This window comes from Lasiosphaeria miniovina (genome assembly GCF_030549165.1).
Source record: "Lasiosphaeria miniovina strain SMH2392-1A chromosome Unknown B0T26scaffold_4, whole genome shotgun sequence".
NCBI lineage: Eukaryota > Fungi > Ascomycota > Sordariomycetes > Sordariales > Lasiosphaeriaceae > Lasiosphaeria > Lasiosphaeria miniovina.
In genome coordinates this window covers 1,500,005-1,521,425 of record NW_026848223.1, presented here as the reverse complement: position 1 = coordinate 1,521,425, position 21,421 = coordinate 1,500,005, and the positions used below count along the sequence as shown (strand labels likewise).

The window sequence follows — 21,421 nt, the reverse complement described above, 5'->3', positions numbered from 1 at the left end:
GCGCCGCTTCTGTACTCGCCCGTCTTCGATCCCCTCTGGGCCCGGGCATAAGGGTTACCTAGAGGAGATGGATTATAGTTGGCCGAGAAAACACAAGCTATCATAGCGAGTGTGTTGTCGAATATTTCACCAGCGAGTATGTTTTGTCTTCCGAAGTCCGGATCTTGCCATGTAGGGAAGGTAAGATTCTTTGATGTAAGTGACTTGCACGTGCCTGCTAATCTTGTCGTCAATGGCTGTTGGTGCTCTCGAGGGGTCAGCCCATACGACTGAAAGAGTCATGTCATATACTCAGTGTCTCGGAAATTCAACTCCCAAGACATATCTTTACCGAGTAATAGGGAATACAGCACTGATATATATCATCCCTGATGACCCGTCTGCCTATCTGTGTCTCTGCGCCTTTGTCCATTGGCCTCTTTGTCTCCCTGACCGTTGTCACCCTTCCAAAACATCTGACTCCCCTATCTTACCCCTTGAGATGGCAGAGTGTTGGAAGTGCTGGTCGTCTCAATAGGGTGGCAGACCGCCAACCAAGCAGGATGGGTGTTCGGAGTAACAGTTTGTTGATCTCACTTCGTGCTTTCAGTGTGGTGGTAATGGATCATCTTGTCTACCCACCGCTGGCCGTATCTATGGATATAGTTCTTCGACATCCCGTCCATGAAGACTGAGCTGATCTTGCTAGCCAGCTTGTTCCGGTTTGTTGACCTAACCAGGCTAGCTTTATCTTGGGATTTACAACCCAATCATCTGAATGTTTATTAGCGATGGACTTTCCAGGATTTGAAAGGGCTCAATGCGTTACGGTTCGCACGAAAGGCTTTTCGCCGAAGGAGGTCAAGGCTATTGAAATCCCAGAATCCCAGAGGCCTACCTCTTCTCTCAAACACCTATTGAAGGCTTTTCCTAGCCGGTTTATTTGCTAGGCTATAATATTTATCTTACCCAAGTGCTAGGCCAACAAACATTCAGGGACTAGATTGTTGTCTCGTAGTTGCTACTAGTAGTCTGGGGCTCTGGTAGAAATCCAAGGTACGTAGCTTGATGTGCCGAACAGTTGCCCTGTCTGCATAGGCTGGCGGCGTCTCAGATGTTGTATGTACGTATGTGTTATTCAGCTAGCTACGACCTGCAATCTCACTGTGGTGGCGAAAGTAGGGCGCCTCTGAGTGTGAGTGTGATGGCGGTACAGTCGGCCTGCCAAGGATCTGGGAAGCATGATGTAAGGCAGGGCGATGGCAGGGCGATGGTAGGGCATACAATAGGACGATCGAGATGGCAAAGTCAACAAAGACGGAATCACTATCATACGACCTCATCTAACTAATACTTTCGATTGCGGCTGGTGGCGATGGGTTCAAGCCGTACCACTGTTGCGGTTTCAGTACGGTGAGGATTCGCTTTCTCCCACGGGTGGCGAATGAACGACATAAACAACACGATCTCGTGATATTGGCCTGCTCAACCATTGGACCCCCAAGATATGTTGGCGTCCTTGACACAATATGCATTTCACATTTTAAAAACTCGATCCCAAAAGTTTTATGCAGCCACTGCGGGCTGGCCACTAGCAAATATGGACAGAGATATCTAGACGACGTGTTGCTCGCAAGAGGGTGTTGGGGGGGGGGGGCAGTATGAGGGCCTAGACCGTTCGTCCTTTTGCAAGTCACGCAAAGGAAAAAGATGACAGCCAGCACAGCACATACATTTACCAATCAAGCCTCATCCAATAAAATTGCAACGGGAAGAGAGAGAAAAAAACTTACAGCAACTGTATGGCCATCTGGTAGGTAGCTGTTCTCCGCCGGCATCGGAGAATTTGACTTGACATGATATCTCTAGCTCGTACTAGCCACTCATCTTTAGGACGGCAATGCCTGCCTTACTTGGGTATCTGTCTTCCGTGATATCACACAGTGAGTGACTGAGCAAGCGAGCAGCTCAATACATGTCCCCGACAAACTCTACCGCATATATACATATTATACTTGCCCTAACCAGTGTACAATCCGTCCCAAATGACGATGGATATGGCCACCAAAACGGAGAGAGAGAGGGCAGCAAAAGCCCGCAGAGACGACCGGCAGCTGCGATCACATCGCCCGCGTATCTTTGGTCACGTTTCTCTCTCTTCCACCCTCTCCTCCAGGAAGGGCAAAAAACCCCGAGCCCCTCGAAGCTGTTTTTCAGCTGGTGTAAGTAAGTACCTTTGTAGATTTGTATCAAAGCACGTGGTAGATATGTAAATGTGTAGGTAGGTAGGTAAAACACAAGAAGGTAGTAAGAAGAAAGGAAAAAGAGAAAACCAGACTCCCTCCAAATCCCATCCCGAAAACCGGCGACCCTTGTCTTTTTACATATACACATGGGTATGGGTTTTTTGGGGGCGTAAAACGAAAATAGAAGATACACTCCGTTTACCGGACTGGCGTTTTTTTGTGCTGTGAATGCTAGACCCTAGTGTGCGCGGATCCGGAGCGCCAGTGTGATGAGTGTGTGTGTGGGTGGTGAGACACAGAAAGAGAGAAAGAGAGCGCGCGTGTTGTGTGGAAAGTCGGCACTGCCGGAAATTACCTAGACTGGATAGAAATAGAGCAAAGTGGACTCGTTTTCCTTGTCCAATGATTAAGCCTTTTCTTTACGAATGAATGCCTGCCGCGGGGCCGGTCTTCCTCTTTTTTCGTTTCTCGAGCAAGTTGGGAGAGAATACAGGGTCTACTCTGTGCAGACTGGAACACAAACTGTCTCTCTCTGTGTGTGATGGCGATGGCGGTGTTGATGTTCACACTCGGTTTACGCATTTGCCAGCTGCAAGCTGAGAACTAGGCCAGTCCCAAAGGGAAAAACAAGAAGAGAGCTAGGTCCCCCCGTCTTCGCCGGCGCCGCCCCGGATCCCCCCGTGGAGCAAAGACCTGGATATGGGGCTATCCGCTCTGTTTTTCGCCTCCCCCACTTCTTTTCCAGCCTCCTCGCCGAAGCAGGCGCCAGCCGGGCGTATGGTTGTGTATTGGCCTTGCTTTAGGCGGCCAGCTACGGAGGACCCTGCGGGACGGAGCCGCGAGCGGCGGGGAGCCGGGCGGCAGGCAGGCTTTCTGTTTTCGTGAGCTGGGAAGCCGTTCCATCCGCCAAGGTCTACCAATGCGAGAGAGGAGGATGGAGAGAGAGATGCGGAAGGGATTGGCTGTCTGAAGAAGCCGTCCATTCCACCCCTCCCCTTTTTCCTCATTGCTTGTTTTTCGTGGACCTCTACGTCCTCTGGACCCATACCTAGACCCTCTCTTATCCAAGGACACAGTGAATCACAAGGGTAAACGTTGGTGGAAATTTTGGACTTTCCACAGAGATATTTTCGAATCGTGTAGATACACGTGTACGTGGGTGGTCAGCCCGGTTTGAGCCTAGGGGTTGGATTTTCGTCAACACGATCAACGATCATTCACCATCGATGCCTCTAGCTTGAACAGTCTCTCCTGCCAAGATTGCCAAGTCTAGTGCTCGGTATTCTTTTGAGGCCAAGTACATCTATCCTCTGGTCTGCTGCTTGTTCGTGCTGTGCCCAATGGATTATTGAACACATTTGGCGAACCGAGGAGCCAACAAAAACATAAGCATCAAGTCATCAGATGGGACGCCACGAATAACCAGAGGAGGAGGGTAAGGAAAGGGCACACACACGTGTACTAAGCAAAATAAGGTTAGAATTGTCAAAAGAATCCGAGGGAAAATGTAGAAGGGAAACCGCGCTGAGGTAGCAGGTACATGCAAATAAAGACCAGTTCCAAGAGGATGCTTGGAAGGCTGATGAGACGGGGGTAAATGCATAAACAAAAGTCGCGGTACATTGAATGAGGGATTTTCTTCTTTTCGCCTGGCGCCTGGCTGGCTGAACACTCTTCCTCTTGCTCTCAGGCCACAGTGGGAACACTAACACACACAGCTACAAGAGGTGTGGTGGGAAAGAAGTTTCCTCCTACTTTGCTGTTCCGTAACATGTGCAAGAGCATGCCAACAGACTGAGAGTTAGACGGGTGTTTGCTTTCCAATGAACCAACGACCGGTCGAAGGTTCGTTCTCGTCGTCCAGGCTGACGCTCTCTGCAAGGACCATGAGGCAGCTTCTAGTCCTCTCGGGAGATGCCCACTTGAGTGCCCAGTCGGTAGCAACTGGCCGCGGTGTCACCCTCTTGATATTGTTTTTTGGGGTTGCGGGAACATGTTTGGATAGTGAATGCGCCACACACGCACGGCTGAATGTAAGCCAACTGTAAACCTGTCTCGATCCTGCTAAGACCCGGCGTCTCAAATGAGCGGCTGTCTCGCAGTCATGGCCAAAGAAAATCTTCCTTTACTAAGCAGGTTGGGAGGTGCTTGATTGGTCAAATGAGTAATGTCAGCAGCTTCGCAACGGACGGATCAGATCAATGAGGAAGGGAACCCTGCATTTTTACACGGTGAAAAAGGGCGCGGGGGGGAGGGGGGTCGAGAAGAGGAGAGGCGAATGCTGCTCGGGATGCGGTATCCCCATCCACACACCGCCACTTGCGGCGGCGGGATTAGATGAGGCTCTCCAATTCGCAGCGCCGTTCCCCGACAGACGCGCAGAAGATCGTGTTGATGCGATTCGAGTTCGACTTTGAGGGTGGGGAAAACACGTCCGTCGAGTCGAGAGGCCATCGAGGCACCGTACTAGTAGCATGCATCGCGCAGAAAATAGTCCCTACCGCAGACCCTGTGCCGTGTCGTCGTCCATCAATGCCGCACCATTTCAGCTTTCCTGCTTCCATTTGCTCATGGCCAGGCGGCCAGACAGACATCGACGGCCATTGAAGGCGGGAAACACTGAACACTGGCTGGGGTGGGATGCTGCCTCAACTGACGGGCAAGAGTGCGGGGGCGGGGAACAAAAGTCGAGAGGCTACTGGCAGACACCTTAGCCCACGTCGTGCGACCAACCAATCAGCCAACCAGGGACTGCTCGGCTGCGGAGCCGAGAGCAATATGCATCCAAGACGGTAGTCGTGTGTGAACATGTCTGGGCTTAGGTTGTCAAGGTCAAGAGAGCCTGGCGACAGGAGGGCGCCGAGCTGCTCAAAGCGGTTTCAAGCGCACTTTTGCACCACCTGGGGCACCACTGGACGAGTTTTTGGGATAAGTGATCGGTAGAGGTAGCGCGATCGAGGCAATCGACTCGAACCAAGACAAGGCAGCGGAGCGCCCAGGCGGGAGATCGCAATGCCAAGACGGCTCGATAGCCTGGAGCCTTGTCTAGCCGGCTGCGTGGCCGCTGTGGGTGGCCTGTGTCACAGTGTGTGTTCGGGCACTGGGAAGGGGGGGGGGGAGGACGAGAATGTTGCAAGCCTGCAACTTGGCCCGACCAGGGGACCCGCTTCATTCCGATTTTCCCCTTGCTGCCACAATCGACAGGATGCCCATAAACAACATCCAGCCCACCAGTTCACTTACACCCATTTATGTCCAATCTCATCTGGACACTGGGCTGTTACGGCACAAGACCTAAGACGTGCTGTACGGAGTGCGAATACCCATATGAGATAATTAGTAACGGTGTTTACGAAAGTTCCAATGCGTATCCGTACTTCCGCCATGAAGAGCCTAACATCGATTGACGGCAGCTCGGTTTCATGAACGGTGATTCTGACAGCTTTGAAAGTTTGCTTCAGCTATTTTGCGGGTCCCAGTCCAAGCAAACGCGCAAGAGCCCAGCTTCATAGCATACTTATACGGAATCGAGAGACGTAATTGTGGCTTTCCTTCTCAGGGTTGCAGTGACAGCAGGCGAGTTATCGAAATGCAATGCCATCCGTATCATATCCCTACGGACTAGCGCAGGTAACCAACATCAGCTTAGGTACCTGAGTGCTTGAGGTGCAGGTCAAGCTGTGGTCTGTGTGTGCAATCTGAGAAAGTCCGAGTCCAATGGCTGTGAGTTCCCGTCCGCTGGCCGCAGGGTCACCGTGGGTCCGTCGGGGCCGCTATTCCTTACTTTCAATTTTGGGACGGCCGCAGATGCATTGTGTTCCAAGCGTCAACAAGCGGCAAGCGGCAAGCGTGGGGGGCTGGGCGAGGTAGTAGGTCGAAAAAGTGTCGGGTGTAGCTCACGACTCGCGAAACCGAGGGAGTAGTGCTACGGAGCAAGTGTACGGAGTACATCCATATATACCTCGGGAAGTTACACAAAAATCCAGGGCCCCGGCTTACCGCTTCTGGCCGTTTCCGGCAGCGGCGGCGGCGGACCCAAGGGTTTAGCGGCCCTGCCCTAAATTAGAGATTACAGCAGTAGGACAAGACAATAGTTTGGACTCCTGCAACAGAGATGCGATACTCGGTCTATCGAATTTTGGACTTTTGGTTGTGGATCACCCTTCAAGTCAAACAGCAACCACAGTGTGCGTCCGGTTCGAAACAAGAATTTGAGTTCAAAAAAGTCAACTCTCACTCATGACGGGCGCCGAGAAGTCTTGGCAACGGCTGTACCTTAGATACGACCCCGAACGCCCCAAGAGAACGCCTCTCCTGAACCGATCCTCATCGACTCTTCGTGTCTAGCAGAGGAGAAGCCTCGGAGCAAACTGTCTGATGGGCGGCTCAATAGTATACCATCTCTTAAGTCCGTTTTGGCGTACAGGGTCTTCTCATGGTGCTTTTCGTGCAAGCTCCTCCCTTAGTTCTGAAGTTTCTGGTACACCACTTGAGAAACCATCAGATTACACCCCTCCATCCATCCCATGACGTGAGAATAGATTGCAAGCAGCTGCACAGTGCACGGGAAGCTCTGGGAGAAACCGGGCGCCACCACGCCCATCTCCCCGCTCACAATGAGTGACAGGCAACCTGTACGGGGTTGGAGTTGGAAGCATGACTGCCAACCACCTCTCAACTCCCATTTATCTGTGTGAAAGAGGAAGGCCTTAGTTGCCGGGTCTCTTCACAAACCGCGACGGCGATTAAGATGCTAGAGCTTATTCTTGCAGCCGCATCTCGAGGCATTAGAGGCTTAACTGAGTAATCTAGGCTTTAAACGAGGAAACCCCGTCTAGATGGATATGTGAGACAGACATGATTGAATGACACGGCGACTTGAGGCTCAAACACGCCCAGTGGCGCCCCAAGCTTAGTGCATGCAACAAACTTACAAACGTCTTTGCCACTGCTCGAAAGCCCCGAGCCCTAATAAAGAAATGATGCAATCGTCTGGAAACATTCCTCTTCAGGCACTTGATCCGACGGCAAAAATGACAAAGCCACGATCAACAGAGGCCCGCTGTGGATATTTGGTGGGAAGGGCACCTTCCCCCGCCCGGAGCCCGCTTCCACAACCAGCTGGGGCAGCTGGCAATGACGCAGTTTGCGCTGCACAAGTCGCCTGGCTTGGCAGGGATTGGCAGCCAAAGTATCGCTACTTTGAAAAGTCTCACGGCGAATTGTGAACTTCTTTTTTGAACTCCTCTGGTTTTACCAATTCACTTGACTAAAGTCTCAGTCTCTGAAAACCGATGAGCTCAGCTAAGAAGCGCTCCGGCAACGTCTCTCTTTGCGAATTGAGTTCTCAACGAGACGCTGTTCTGTGCTGCTGTGCAGCCGTTGAATGACTTGCGGTGTGTTTCGAAAAGTCAGAACGGTGTTCGGCGACTGTCTGGGCCGCCGCTAGTTTTTTTTGCCGGCCTCCTCCACCGTCCTTGACCCCCGGAGGTCGGCAAATCGCTCTGGGCGCGAGTGGGCGCGAGCGGCCTGACCATCGAGTTCTTTAGCGCCTCCCGTCTTGCCAAGAGGCCACAAGCGAAAAGCGATCGGTCACCCTGCCAAGAAAGGTGATCGGCCGCCATCTCACATCTTGTGCTACAGTACATGCTGAATACGTACGTGACCATAGATACGGAATGAGATGCTGCGATCAACAGAGGAAGACCAACAGCCGGCGCAGACTTGCTGATATTGCAACATATTCTGTCGTGTCTGGGCAAGTCTTGGGAATTCCTCGCGGCGCCTTGGCGATGGCCGCGATAGGACGGCTCGAGTTCGGGTCTCAGAGCCGACGCAGCGGAGAACGGCCGAAGAGTAGGGATCCCCGCCAGCGCAATCTGGGGGAATGGGAGGACGGGAGACCCCGTTACCAGATGAAGGATACACAACAAAGCCCGAGTATGCCTCAACATGGAGCTTTGTGAATGTCACACCCCCAAGCGAACAGATGTATCGGAATTTGTAGTTATACTTGCACGGGAGACGCACTGTCCGGTGTGAAGTCGAGTTAATTTGAAAACCCCGAATGCCCACGGGGATTTCTAGAAGGAAGGACGTGCGTTCGGCTTCGGCCAATCAGTTTGCGATAATTGAGACCAGCCCGGGTGGGGTGTGCAGCCCATCCCACTTCTGGATGCGAGGCAGCGCATCTTAAAGTCCGCCCACATGGAAGCCATACATACCTGAGCTGTAGGCTTTCTGTCAAGACAAGACGGCGCAAGAGAGTAGCCCTGCTGAATCACTAAACGCCGAAGATAGGACCAAAGCAAGGAGAACGAATGGGGGCATATTATGAGATGCCCCTCCGTTTGGGCGGCTTCTAGCGGTCAGTGGGCGATGGAGCTCAAATGGCTAGGAATTCCTTGTCGGCGAGGGGCAATGGGACCTGCCGCTTCCATGCTCGCGGAATGGAATGTTGGTATGTACTTGTACTTAAAACACATCCATCCCAAGGCGGGCGCCCCTTTGTGTGGTTTTCCATGTTGCCGGCCCCGAGCCTGCCTCTGAAAACCTAGAGCGAGGTATCCGAGGTGTAGGTAAGTTTCTCACTAGGCGTTTAGCGTGGGCGGCGGCAAGAACAAAGAGCTAATAACAAGCTCGAGAGGCGCCGTCTGACCTTTTGGGTTCTCATCATGGACGTTGCTCATCCATATTAGTCCCATACTGTAATTCTGAGGTATCCGTCGTCGGGGCCAATACTAAGGCGGTTTCATCGCATGACTGGCCGACTGTAACCCCCGTTCCAGCCAGCACCTGGCCGCTCGCCCGGGCGGACTTGCCATCTTTTGTCGACGCTTCTCTTTCAACTGGAGTTTGGAGCGCTTGCTGGGTGGCTGTTTCCACTTGCTACCGCATACGCGGTACTGGCTATTCCCGCACACCCCTCCAACTCCAACTCGCCCCAGTGCCATTTGACTAAATAAGACGACTGATCTAATCCGTAATTGCTCGATCCCCCCAATTGGAGCACAGCATCGCGCAGGCAGGACTTGGTGGTGCCCCTCGAGTCTTGGGGTTTAGGTGGGACCCTTGGCATTTGCAATCTCAAAGTACCTCTACGCGCGCCCGCGATTCAGGCGGCTTCCCAGCGTAGACGCCGATTACAAGGTACTCGATACTCGTCCAGAACTTATCCCATACCGGGCGGGCATACCATCCCATACCCACAACCTAAAAAGACTGCTGACACTGCCCTCGTCTTAACTCCTCTCTCTCCTTGGAGAACTTGGCTTCATTCGTAAAATTGTCGTGACGGGCTTTGAACCACCCCCTTCCCTATTCCGTGCTAGGGATTTTACCCCACTGCACGCCAGCCCACTTCCGTTCACCAATCCATCCTTCCGTCCACCGAGAACGAAATGCAACTTTAGCGTAGGCTCACCCCCTTCCCCCCCTCCCCCCCCAATTCTCCCCACTCTGTCCAGGGAAAGCCCCAAAAGCCCTCAGTGTTCCTCAGATCCCAGGCGCATATCACGTCTTCCCCCCTTTTACGTTTATCCAACCGCTTTTCCTGCAAGAAGAGAGAAATAAGGACGCCTTTGATTTACAGAAAGCTACTCCGCCCGAAAGATGCCGTTATAAGCGTTGCCAGCCCACGGGCGGAACTCTTTTCTTCCTTCATCTCTTCCCCCTTTCTACCTTTCCTTTTGCTTGCCAAGAGGCCGCTGTCGCCCAAGCGGCTTCCCAGCGTGTAGATCTCGGCCGTTTTTGTGCCCTCAACACCGCGCCACGCCTGCTGCGCAGGGCTACACAAATCTCGCCTCACGAAGACGAGGCTTGGCAAGAGACGATTACCGGCCCTAGAGATCTCCTAGAGACCGAGCCGGACACGACAGACGACAAGTAACCCCGGATCTAGGGACCTTAGGCTCTCTACATATAAGGCCATTAGACGCCCTTGCTTCCGTGAGCGTTGCCTGTGTCTTTGGTCACCGAGAGCCAAGCAGCAAAAAGCAGCCAGCCCGTCAACCTTGAGTCGCAAAGTCTGACCAGCCGATCTCGGTCTGACTCGGGCCAGATCCTCTGCCATTGACGGACAAGAAGGTGGCCGGCAAAGTTAGTGTGGTCGTCTGCAGGCAAGGGAAACAAAGAAACAAAAAAGGCTGCGGCGGCGTGCAACAGAGTTCGGTGTCAAGAGTCGGCAATCGGAAACCCCGATTGATAAGCCAGAATCCAGTTTCCAGCTCCGTGGGTGGTGGTTGTCCCGCTGCCAGATTTCACGGGGTCCAGTTCTGGCTTTCTTGTTGGCCTTGCGGTCATTGTGCAGCAGCCCAGCCCTCCAGGCCTGTGAGACCGCTGAGTGGGCCACAAGACCCTGACGTATACCGCTCAAAGACACCGGACTCTGTGTGCCGCCTGCCCTACCCTACCCTGTTTGCTGGACAGCGCTACCACCACCAACCACCCAGGGCGCCTACCCCCTGCTTGTTCCAACAATGGCCGTGTCGGTGCTTTCTGCTGCGGCCTCGCAGACCTCTTCTTTAGGTATCTTTACTCTTTTTAATCTCAGCCATGAAAGGCTGCCCGTTTCCCTCCCACAACCCAAAGTTAGCATTTATCAGCAAGCAGCCGACTCATCGTTTTTAACTGCAGAGCAAATCCCCCATCAGGGCTCCAACCTCTCGAGCCTCTCGTCGTCGCCGCGCCAATTCCCGACCGACCTGACCAGCTCCATTCTCGAGGAGGGCGAGGAGACGGAGAGCGAGCCCGCCAACGAGCCCGTCACCCCAGTGAGTGGCCGTCAGTCGCAAGACTTCCATACGCTTGTCAACCAAGAGAACCACCCCGACGCCGCACACGATTCGCTCGCGTCCGACCAGACCACCACGCCCTTCGCTCCAGTACCGCCAGGCGCCGTACATGTACCAGGCTCCAAGCCCTCCCTCGTCATTGACACCGTAGCTACCCCTCCGCCGAAAACACCGCAGAGGAGTCCGGACACTGCTGTGCCTGCCGCATCGCCCGCCGCAAACCCATCTGTTGACCAGGAGGCCACGCCTGTGCCCCTCACCCGACGCTCGACCCGTGGGTCAACGTCCAACTTTAAGCGCACCATGTCGAGTTTCTTCCGGCGCACCAACTCCCAGTCGGAGAAGGCTAGCCTCGGTGTCGGCGCCGGAAGCTCTAGCGCCATAGCCGACTTCAATATTCAGGAGCCAAACCAACCGAAGGCTCCGACGCGCCGGTGGTCCATGAACAAGAGCTCGGCTACTACCCGCTCCAACACGCCACCGTCGCCCAGTTCTCCCCTCGAGATGCCCATCAAGACCAAGGAACAGGCATCGACCCCGACAGTACCCAACCCTGACGAATTTTACGAAAGCCATAAAAAGGCGCGCGCGTCCACCGGCTTCACCCTGCGCTCCCGCGTTGCTCATGCCGCCGGACACGCCGAGGCAAGACAACAACGCCAGTCGGTAAGACGGCGTGCCAGCAGCTTTGACTACTCGAAGCAGGAGAAGCCTGACACGGTGGACCCCAATAACCCAATCTACATGGAAAGATCGTTATGGGGGCTACCTGCCGAGTCCGGCACCGGGGTGAAAGCGCGCCGCATGAGTCTGAGCTTGCCCGACGACTTTACCGTGGATGTAGTCGAACTCTCATCCGAGTACGAATATATACACAAGTTCCTAGGCCGACACGGCAAGCACCTGGGCAAAGGCGCCACTTCCAAGGTTACACTAATGGCCAGAAAGGGCTTTCCTGGCGAGCTCTATGCCGTTAAGGAGTTCCGTGGCAAGTCTTCAAGCGAAACGCGGGAGGAGTACGAGAAGAAAATCAAGTCTGAGTATACGGTAGCAAAGAGTCTCCACCACCCCAACATCGTCGAGACAATACGCTTGTGCACTGACCACGGTCGGTGGAACCACGTCATGGAGTACTGCTCAGAAGGTGACCTGTATACCATGGTGAACAAGAAGTACCTCAAAGCCGACGACAGGGAAAAGGACCGTCTTTGTCTGTTCAAGCAGCTGTTGCAGGGCATCAACTACCTCCACGCCAACGGCATTGCGCATCGCGATATTAAGCTAGAAAATCTTCTGCTCACAGCCGACAGCAAGCTCAAGATCACCGATTTTGGTGTCTCGGAGGTTTTCTCGGGCACGCATCCCGGGGTAAGGGAGGCCGGCGGCCAATGTGGCCAGAACATGGGAGAGGTGCGCCGATGCGCGCCCGGCATCTGCGGTAGTATGCCCTACATCGCCCCCGAGGTTATCACCAAGGCAGGCGAATACGACCCTCGGGCTCTCGATGTGTGGAGCGCGGCCATCGTCATGGTCAACCTCATGTTCGGAGCCCCGCTCTGGGCGCGGGCCGAGGTTGGCAAGGATGCGAACCAAAACTACATTTCGTTGGTCAAGGGGTGGGAGAAATGGGAGGCCAAGCACACCGAAGGCGACCGGGCCATCACCGAGTCGGACTACCCAGCAGTCTTCGTTTTCGACACGTTTGTGAAGCCGCCGGCCCTGCGCCGCGTTCTCCTCCAGATGCTCAACCCGAACCCGGACAAGCGAATCAGCATGGCTGACGTCATCAACAATCGATGGGTCAAGCAGATTGAGTGCTGCCAGCTGGAGAGCTACGAGGATCCCACGAGGATTATTGACGCATCCAAGAAGGCGTGTCTGAATCGTGGGAATCAGCGGAGAATCTTCTGCCACAACCACCTCCCTCCCAGGGAGATCAACTCACACTCGCTAGGCAAGATGCCCGGTAGCGCCGGCTATTAAGACGGCGGGATGCATTTGGCGGTGTTCCGACTGCATCATGACTATTTGGGAGGTTTCACGGGTCCTTCTGCTTTTACTACCTCATTTTAATGGATTCGGGAGATGCTACACCAGCGGGAGTCACGACACATGCACTGGCGTTGGGGGACAAACTGGCCGGTTCTTCATTGGCGGCTCAACAAACATCGGGGGTTCGGGTTCAGGCTAGATGTCACATTACTGTCAGGAGAGATGGGATGCATGTCATCTTTGTTCTGATTCACGTGTTTTCTTCTGTTTTTCTTTGTCTGACGGCCGCACAATTTCCGCGGGTCTAGTTTTCTTAATCCAGCAACATGATCATAGCAAGAGGGACTTCTTCCTTTTTGGGATGTAGTATTTTTTTCAAGGTGCAAAAATGGGGAGAGCAAGGAGGCAGAAGGAGGAGGAACAGTTGCACATACGATCCAAACACATACCCCTTTCCTCAGAGTGCCCAGCGGGACTGAGGAAGCGTCATTAGTGGTCCGCCTTTGCTTCGAGGCGTCGACTAAACTCTCTGTTAGAAAGAAGCATCCTCGACGAGACAAATCAGATTGGATTCGAATTCATGTTGTCGAGTTGCATCTCGCCAGGGGTATTTCCCAAATTCCTGAGCTGTAGTGCAATGGGGGGGGGGGCACGGTGAGACGAGGGAAACTCGGAGCTAAACTGCAACGCAAGCCGTGTCGCAAAGCATAACACAAAGCCAAAAGAGGGCCGTGATTCCACGTGGGTAGGATGCCGCTGTCCGACTTGCTTTGTAGCCCGGCGTTGTGCCGCGGTAAACACGCCGGTAGTTGCTAACGGAGCCACGAAACAGCCGGACGGACGCATTGGGTCTTTTTTGCGAAGGGCCAAGGCAAACATGGGCATCACTGCACGGGTTTTCTTTAGCTCTCGCTCAGCACCTACTGCCGTCTAGGAAGGACGGACTATAAAGTGTTTGAGCGAGAGCGAGCAAGTTGTGCTCGCCCCTGCCGGTTCCATCTATCACACTCCCAAACCCAAGCCGGCGCGCCGGTAGACGAAAGTTTATGTTCTCTAGGGGAGAGTAAACAAGGGACACCCCGTCCTGGGCTTGCTCACATGGCATGGCATGTGCGATCACATGAGAGATCTATCTCCCTCCGCTGCCATGCTATGCTATGCCGTATGCTCTTGCTCTTGCTCTTGCTCTCTGGGTCTCTCGCGGTCCCCGGCTAAGTGAGGTGTCTGTCGCTGTCACGCGGCCGCCGGTTCTCGGTAAGCAGCGGGGCTCCTGTTTCTAAGGGGAGATGGGAGGGCAAGACTTCTACTCTGTACAATTTGTCCATTGTTGGTTTGTGGTTGATTGTCAGTGTCGTGCCGTGTGTTGGTTCTCAGGGGACTGTTTCTTGTTTTAGTCCTGTTTGCTACCGCTAGCAACTACCTAACTAACTGAACTGAAACTGCCCTTTTGAAGATTGTTTCACATAATAGAAGGCGCAGAGTCCGAAGTTGATCATTCTCGCTCGCTAGCTGGCTGGCCCATCTGCGCGCCGTCGCAGGGTCTCTCCTGCTCAGCCTGTCGTGCTTGCTTGACTTCAGGTCCACGTCCGCCTTGCCTTGCCTATCTTGGGTAAGGTAGGTAGCAGTCGTCTATTTACCTAGATAGGTAGTTCTAGACTACGAGTTGCTGCGCGAGCAGCCGCTCCCATCCGCTTGAGAGGATACCGAAAGACACACACACAGAGAGAGAGAGAGAGCTTCCCCGCCTTTTCCACTCTTCTCGCCGTCTCGTCGTTACTACCTACCTACGTAGTGCTGCGGTGCCTACCGTACCGTACCGTACCCATCGACGGAGTATCATGCCTGCCTGCTATCGCGTCTCGCTTACACTAGTGTGGCTTTTTGGCCGCTTGGTAGACGGTCTTGTCTAGTCTAGACTGGTTTTCCGTAGCTTGCTATCTGACCCTGGCCTAGGTACCGAAGATGCGTCTAATGCGGCCATCTCGGTCTAGGGTGTGTTTGGTTGTTTTTCTGAATAATTCTATTTTTATGTTTCTTGTCCTGCAAAGGGCAAGGGCAAGGAGCCTTGAGCTGGGATGTTGTTTCCATGGATCGCTTTCTGCACCGTACGTACCTGCCTGCCTTTTACTGATCTATCGGGCCGGCTTGCCATGTCTGGCGTGTGCGCGTGTGCGTGGGGAGGTGACGATACCATATCGAGTGCTGCGCTCCGTACCTACCTTATCTTACTCTCGATAAACTCTACCGTCCATACCTTCCTTTCCTTAGCTTCCCGGCGGAAGACCTTATCCCAATCTCTCTCCCTCACCCGCCCGCCTTCTTTCCGTCTGGCAAACTCAGTCGTGTGTGTGTGTGTGTGCGTGTGTGTTTTTCCCCCAGGCGTTCGTTTGCTTCCCGTGCTACCCCTCCTTTTTTGCCTTTCACGTCCTCTCCCCCACCACTTTCTTAGCCAGGCCGCCATTGCATGTCTTGAGAGCATAAAACCTTGGTTGTGGGGAGGTTGATTGGGAGAAGGCAATGCATGGCAAAAAACTCTAGTCTAAATGTACTATTGTTATTAACTACAAGGTAGGCCGGGGCTTCCGGTTTGTTTTCTTGTGGGTGTGTGTGTGGTTGCGGTTCTGCTGCTGCGTGACGTTGTGCATGCTTGAGCCGCTTGTCGCGCGATCTAAGAAGAGCAAGAAGAATGTAAAGAGGGCTTCTAAGAAGCATGGAAAGAAGAAGTAAGAGAATTAATTATCCCGCTGTCCAATCCCCGCGCACACGTGCGAGTGACGGGCCATGGCAGTGGAGGGAGGGGTAAGGTAAAGGCTGCCGGTGAAGACGCCTTCCTGTAGGCGGTGCAGTTATGACAGCGGCTTGAGCCTTGGCTTTTTTGCCTTTTCTTTTTCCCCTCGAGTTCCGTCCAGAGGGCTGGGTTCTGGGCTTTTTGGTTATGTTTTGGTTCGGCTAGCGCGTAATCGATGATGACGATGGTGATTATGATGATAGAGGGTGGGTGGTGGTGGTGGTGGCGCCAGCCAAAGGATGTAGAAGCGGGGTGAAGCATGGGTAATGATGTCCGTATGCACATAGAGTACATACAGTACAGTACATACAATGATGGAGAGCGGCCCCATATCCCGGCTTTCTACCACGACTAGAGTAGGATCTATATACAACGCATAAATTGCGACCTGGGTGGCATGCGCCTGAAAGCGATGCTGGGGGGGAGCAGCCATCATATCACGGAAGAGGTGTAAAAAGGCCATCGGCAATAGCCAAACCCCGTAACTTCCGCGGGCCATGAGAATGCTCAAGGTCGCTTTTGTACGCCATGAGGTGCTCCAGAAGTCATCACAAATCCAGCAGCCAAACAACCCACCTATAGGCCTGAAGAGGCGTGCAGGTAGTCCGATGTATGCCTTTTGGCTATCACATTGTTCACATCTTCGCGGCAAGCACGGCTTCTTAGAAAAACAAACCCCTATCTCTAGTACCACAACTACTGCTTCTACAGGGTCACGAGTTATTCGTAGCGAGATAAAGACTTGGGGCGTGATCTAGGCCTTGTGCCTCGGACCCGAGATCAAATGACGGCATCGCAATCAGGAACGTGCTAGGTTCTCTAGAAGCATTCGAAGGAGCCGTCACATATCACCGACTCGCGTATTTTTGGGCTTCTCTCTCGGTTCCCGTCGGCTTTGGGGCGCGCCCTCTTTCGGGCCTTGAACCGCCGGCCCTGGCCCGGGGTCTGGCCGTGACTTGATCCGCGAAAGAGAAAGAAAAAAAAGGTGACAAGACCGGGCCAGCCGGCCGGCGGGTCGGCCCCTCGGATCAGCTGAGGGGCTCCCAGGTGTCGGAAGCAGGGTCTGAGGTTCATGCGGTGAGCCAAAGGTGAAGCGGTGAGCCGCATCACATGCCGGCATCCGTTGCCGGATTGCAATTTTCGTTACGAGGATCCGCGTCCCCGTGATGAGAAATCTTGTGTGGCCTGCTTACGGTCCCCTCTAACAACAAAGCGTGTGCGAGGAAAAGGCTTAAAAACAACATGGATACTTGCTTGCTTGATTAGGCCGTCTCCGTCCCGGCTACGGCAACAAGACAGGAAGCCACGGTTTTTCCCACCAACACATGCTGCTTACGGACAGAATTAAACGTGAAAAGAACATGCAAGTACCAGTACTTGAACAGCGTGAAGGAGAGAAAGGGTAAACAAACCATTACCTAGTTGGCAGTGCTGACCAGGTCCGGAACCTGCTGATGTCCATGTTTCCCAATCAGGAAAATATCCGACGGGCGCGCCGGGCTGCCAGGTTGTTAGACAGACGCCTACATGTAAATTCAAAGTGCGAGTACGACATGCTTCTCGTCTCGCCTTCAGAACAAAGTCCCCATAGCCCAAATGCCCACAGCGGATATGCCTTCAGAAAGTGTCCGGCCCCCCTTTTTTTTCCGCCGAGGACATGGAGGTCGCGGAACTGGCCGAACAGTATCGCGGTACGTAGGCATGTAGAAGAGCCAGTGCGCAGGCAGGCACGTACCTGTCTATATAGCTACCTACCGTGATGTAGCTTTGTAACTAGCCAGCCAAAGGCAGTGGCTCGCCAGTGAGCGACCATTGTTGTCGCGAGTGCAAAAACAATGCAGCATCCAATAACAGAACCAGGGTGCAGGAACACGGCAGTGTTGGAAGTGTATTTTCACGAGAGACATAACAACCCGAGTCTACTTTTTATCTCCTCAACGGAGTGTTGTTGGGCATGTATAACCCGTGAAAGCCATGGCATCCCGATTCCTCAGACTCCTTGTTTGTTTGGCCCCCTATTAACCCCTTTGCGTCTCCCTCATCCACGCCCTCCATTACCTCCCCTCTCAAATCATCATCATAGCCTCCTTGTACTCGCTAGAGCCGCCACTGCCACCATAGCCGCAGGCTTTGGCACTTACGTACTCCTGGGAAGCCGCACACCCCACGCGCTGGGCAGGGCCTCGGGCAGATCCCGTCGGTTGTGCTCCTGCGCCAAAGCCAGCAGCCAGCTCTTGCTCGTTCTAAAGGGACCGAACTAGAACCCCATCCGGCCGGCGATGGGTAGTCGGGCAGGGCCGGCGCTGGTGCTGTATCGAGGAGACGTGTCGGACGGATAAAAGGCGCCGCAGAGCACGGCAGACGCTTACCGGTTTGCAAAGGTCGAGGAAGAGTAGCTACCCCCGCTCCTCGCACACGGCCTCACTCGACGCCGTCAGGAACAGCTCAACCGTGAGTGCGCTGGGAGGGTTCGGCGCGCGTGGTGGCGCGGTAGACGGCTGTCATTTGCCGACTACGTAAAGGAGAGGTAGAACTTGATATTTGCTAGCGGCTGCAATGTACTCAGCCAGTCAGATGTTCTCTTTCTCGTTGCCATAGCTCTAGTTCTTAAGAGGACTACTAGCAATAGTAGTATTTTGCAATTCTTCTCTTTTGTAACAACAGCCATAAGTATTGATATTGGTTTTTCTCACCCAGAGAAGACTTACCAACCACGAGTCAGTCAAGAGTGTGCATGGGCGTACCGTGTAATCAGATATCTCCGGCCGCGGCATATTCTTTCTCAATATCTGTTTTTGTCCGTTTAAAGAAGGATTACCAGGTTATTTATCCGTTGGTTTCGATCTCGGCAACATCGTGCGAGTGCCGCCAGCCTAATCCACCGCCCATCGTGAGAATCCTCAACAGTAAGAATGTAGTATTTTGCAAACGTCATAACTGAAATTGCTATTCTCTCACGATTCTAGCACAAACAACTGACAATCAGCTAGCACGACAGCCATTATAGACACAACACGGCTTGCATCTTCAAGCGTTACTACACCTTAGGTCGGTTGTAGAGTAAGACCATCGAGAAACTACTGGAATAAATTAACAAGTCCAAAGTCCCCCCACAGCCAGAAATTGCTTAGCCTGTTGTAATACTTGAGCCGGGGTTAACTATTGTATTGGTTGCGAGGGTCCTTTTTCTCGGATACAGTTGAGCTACTCAAGGTAGAGATCAAATCTAGGGAGGTTATGGTTTAGAGTCCCCAGGATTCCTTGTCCTAAACATCGGGGTGTTAAAGTTCGCGAGCAAATAACCTATGAGACGTGGAATACAGATCCAGCTTGACAACCACAGCTGGCCACGTTTGTGAAGTACCCCAAGTACCTGCTAGAGACCAAGTATAATAAAATCCATCCCCTCTGCTTCGGCAGGTTGGCTGAAGTTGCTGTGAAAGACCGAGACTGGCAAGCCTTGCCATGGAGAGAAATCTCAGCTACCAGTAAGAGCCCATTCTCGAAGTAACTAAGGGGGCTAGAGCGCGGCGAGTCTCTTAGGATAATGCATCAGCACCTTGGAGCTGCCGATGCTTGAGACAGCATGAGCACGAGGGTAGTCACGAGCTTGTCTTCATTGCCATTCGCAACCCCCTTCACCATCTCAAAGTTTCTCCGGGTGCCAATTTAGGTAGGGTCCCAGTTTGCTACGTCAACGAACTAGGACATGGCAAAGTCGGGGGCACGGGACGTTTGAGGATCGTCAATACTTGAAGATGCTGCTCTCGCGGGACCTAGGCAAGACGCAGGCGTATGCTCAGGCTTCTTATTCGAGCAAGTAGGTTATGCGGCAGGGCAAAGAAGAGGAAAACGGAACATAGCCATGCATTGACTCCTACAGATGCAATGGAGAGCGTGTCAGGGTAAACTCGTCGCATGAATACAGCTCTTGTCTAGAAAGAACCCCCCTAAGAGACCCTTTATTACTAGGTAGGGATAGGCTTATAGCCATAGTAGTATTCCCAAGTTTGCCAAAGTCTCTCTTATCCCGTTGACTGCAAACCAGCGGAACAAGTTTGAGCGAGTTTCCCGCCCGTACATAGCTCGGACAAACGTCAAATCACACCAGGGCGCTCTAGAGACCCTATTCACGACGACGACGCATGCTGTATCCGTAGTAAGCCGAGATTCCCAGCCCCTTTTCTAGTGTGGCGGATGGTGATGGCCATGTACAGAGCATATCTCTATTCTGACTTGAATACTCTGTGCGTTCGCTCCTCAAAGGTACTGTCAATAACTAGAGTCTTTGGAAACACGAGAGGGCCGGTTGTCTCTGTTAAAGGTAAACTGCCGGGCTGTAGGGGCACATCACAAACTATGGATCTAGACATAGTCTTGGTATGGTCTCCCACCCGCATACCATCGAGGCAAGTCTCAGATCTCATGGCCCTCGTTACGTCAGAGCAATAGAGCCGTAGCGAGGACATGCCCTACTTAGTCGCGGTCTGTAATGTAATGCGAAGGCGAATAACGCCGTATAAGATGATTGCCAAGATGCTGAAGATGGCCCTACAGATGTTAAAGCCTCTTATCTCTCCGCGGAAGTTTTACTTATATTTCCTTGCTTCCATGTTTGCTTATTGATCTGGATTGAGTCTGAGTTTGTGTTTGCCATGCTTCCTTGACAGGCATTGGCCATTTATCAATCTGGCTCAACAAGAGCCGTCCTGTCTGGGACCTGCTTCAGCGGTGTGCGGACGGACGATAACAGTGACTATGCAAGGACGATGCCCCTATCACTGCTTCAAGCCATGCGACAACCAGCCGAGTTGTCTTGAACTTATTGATGAACGACACCCCAACAAGGCCGAGACGGGGCAATCATTTTTCCATGGCTATTGATAGGTTACCAGAATCCATCAGCGCGGTCGCATCGTCTCACCGCCTGGCTGTCATCGCGTGGGCTGCAAGGGATGGTAGTACGACAACGAGGACGGCCCATATGGCCTTCCTCTCTGCCTAGCTTCGTGATACCATGACCGCCCATCAAAAGCTAAAAGCTGAGTCGGATCCGACGCGCTCGCCCTCGGCCACTTGCTGTCATACAGGAAAAAGAACCCGACTTTTTTCTCTCCCTCCCCGTGAGTACTCCCTCTTGCCATGTGCAACTACACACAGGTTAGGAACACCATAATTACAACGGTTTTTAGAAAATGAGCTGACAACTTCGCAGCGGGAATATGTCTGCGGGCACTTCGTCTGGCTCGCTTCGAAACACTGCGAGGCGTACAAGACGATCAAGACGAGGCGCACAAAGTGTGAGCCAAATGTAACGGCGTTCGAAGAAAGGCAAGTAGTGATAACACTTTTGACTCGGCGGCAGCCTTGTTTGATAGACGAAAAGAAAAAAAAAGCTAACTCTCATAGACCAGACCAGAGAGCATGTGCGGCGAATGCCGGCCAGCACAGCACCATCCGTGGACGGCGGAGTTCATGAGACAGCTCTCGGTCTAGCGCTGAGATAGCGGCTACGAGGGTTTGGCAGCGGCATTGCGGGAGGACAAGCAGCGAGACACGAGAGAGAGAGAGAGAGAGAGAGAGAGAGAGAGAGAGAGAGAGAGAGAGAGAGAGAGAGAGAGAGA

At 53.2% G+C, this 21,421-nt stretch overlaps 4 protein-coding genes across 4 annotated transcripts; 2 read left to right on the top strand and 2 right to left on the bottom strand.

Moving 5' to 3' along the window:
* Positions 1–7,544: 7,544 nt before the first annotated feature.
* Positions 7,545–8,310, bottom strand: B0T26DRAFT_286793 (uncharacterized protein). Its single transcript, XM_060434169.1, has one exon. The coding sequence runs from the start codon at positions 8,177–8,179 to the stop codon at positions 7,637–7,639; it is 543 nt and encodes a 180-aa protein (XP_060295981.1). The 5' UTR covers positions 8,180–8,310; the 3' UTR covers positions 7,545–7,636.
* Positions 8,311–10,702: 2,392 nt separating this feature from the next.
* B0T26DRAFT_751273 (kinase-like domain-containing protein) lies at positions 10,703–13,000 on the top strand (the record flags this gene model as incomplete). The annotated part of the gene is made up of 2 exons (XM_060445356.1): positions 10,703–10,751; positions 10,860–13,000. 2 exons carry the CDS (start codon positions 10,703–10,705, stop codon positions 12,998–13,000), a joined length of 2,190 nt encoding a protein of 729 aa, XP_060295980.1.
* A 2,839-nt stretch (positions 13,001–15,839) lies between these two features.
* B0T26DRAFT_286665 (uncharacterized protein) lies at positions 15,840–16,456 on the bottom strand. Its single transcript, XM_060434168.1, has one exon. The coding sequence runs from the start codon at positions 16,294–16,296 to the stop codon at positions 15,943–15,945; it is 354 nt and encodes a 117-aa protein (XP_060295979.1). The 5' UTR covers positions 16,297–16,456; the 3' UTR covers positions 15,840–15,942.
* A 4,550-nt stretch (positions 16,457–21,006) lies between these two features.
* Positions 21,007–21,293, top strand: B0T26DRAFT_646443 (uncharacterized protein; the record flags this gene model as incomplete). Its single annotated transcript, XM_060437812.1, has 2 exons — positions 21,007–21,135; positions 21,219–21,293. Coding segments are annotated over 2 exons (204 nt in total), but the record flags the coding sequence as incomplete, so codon positions are not given.
* Between the last annotated feature and the right edge of the window lie 128 nt (positions 21,294–21,421).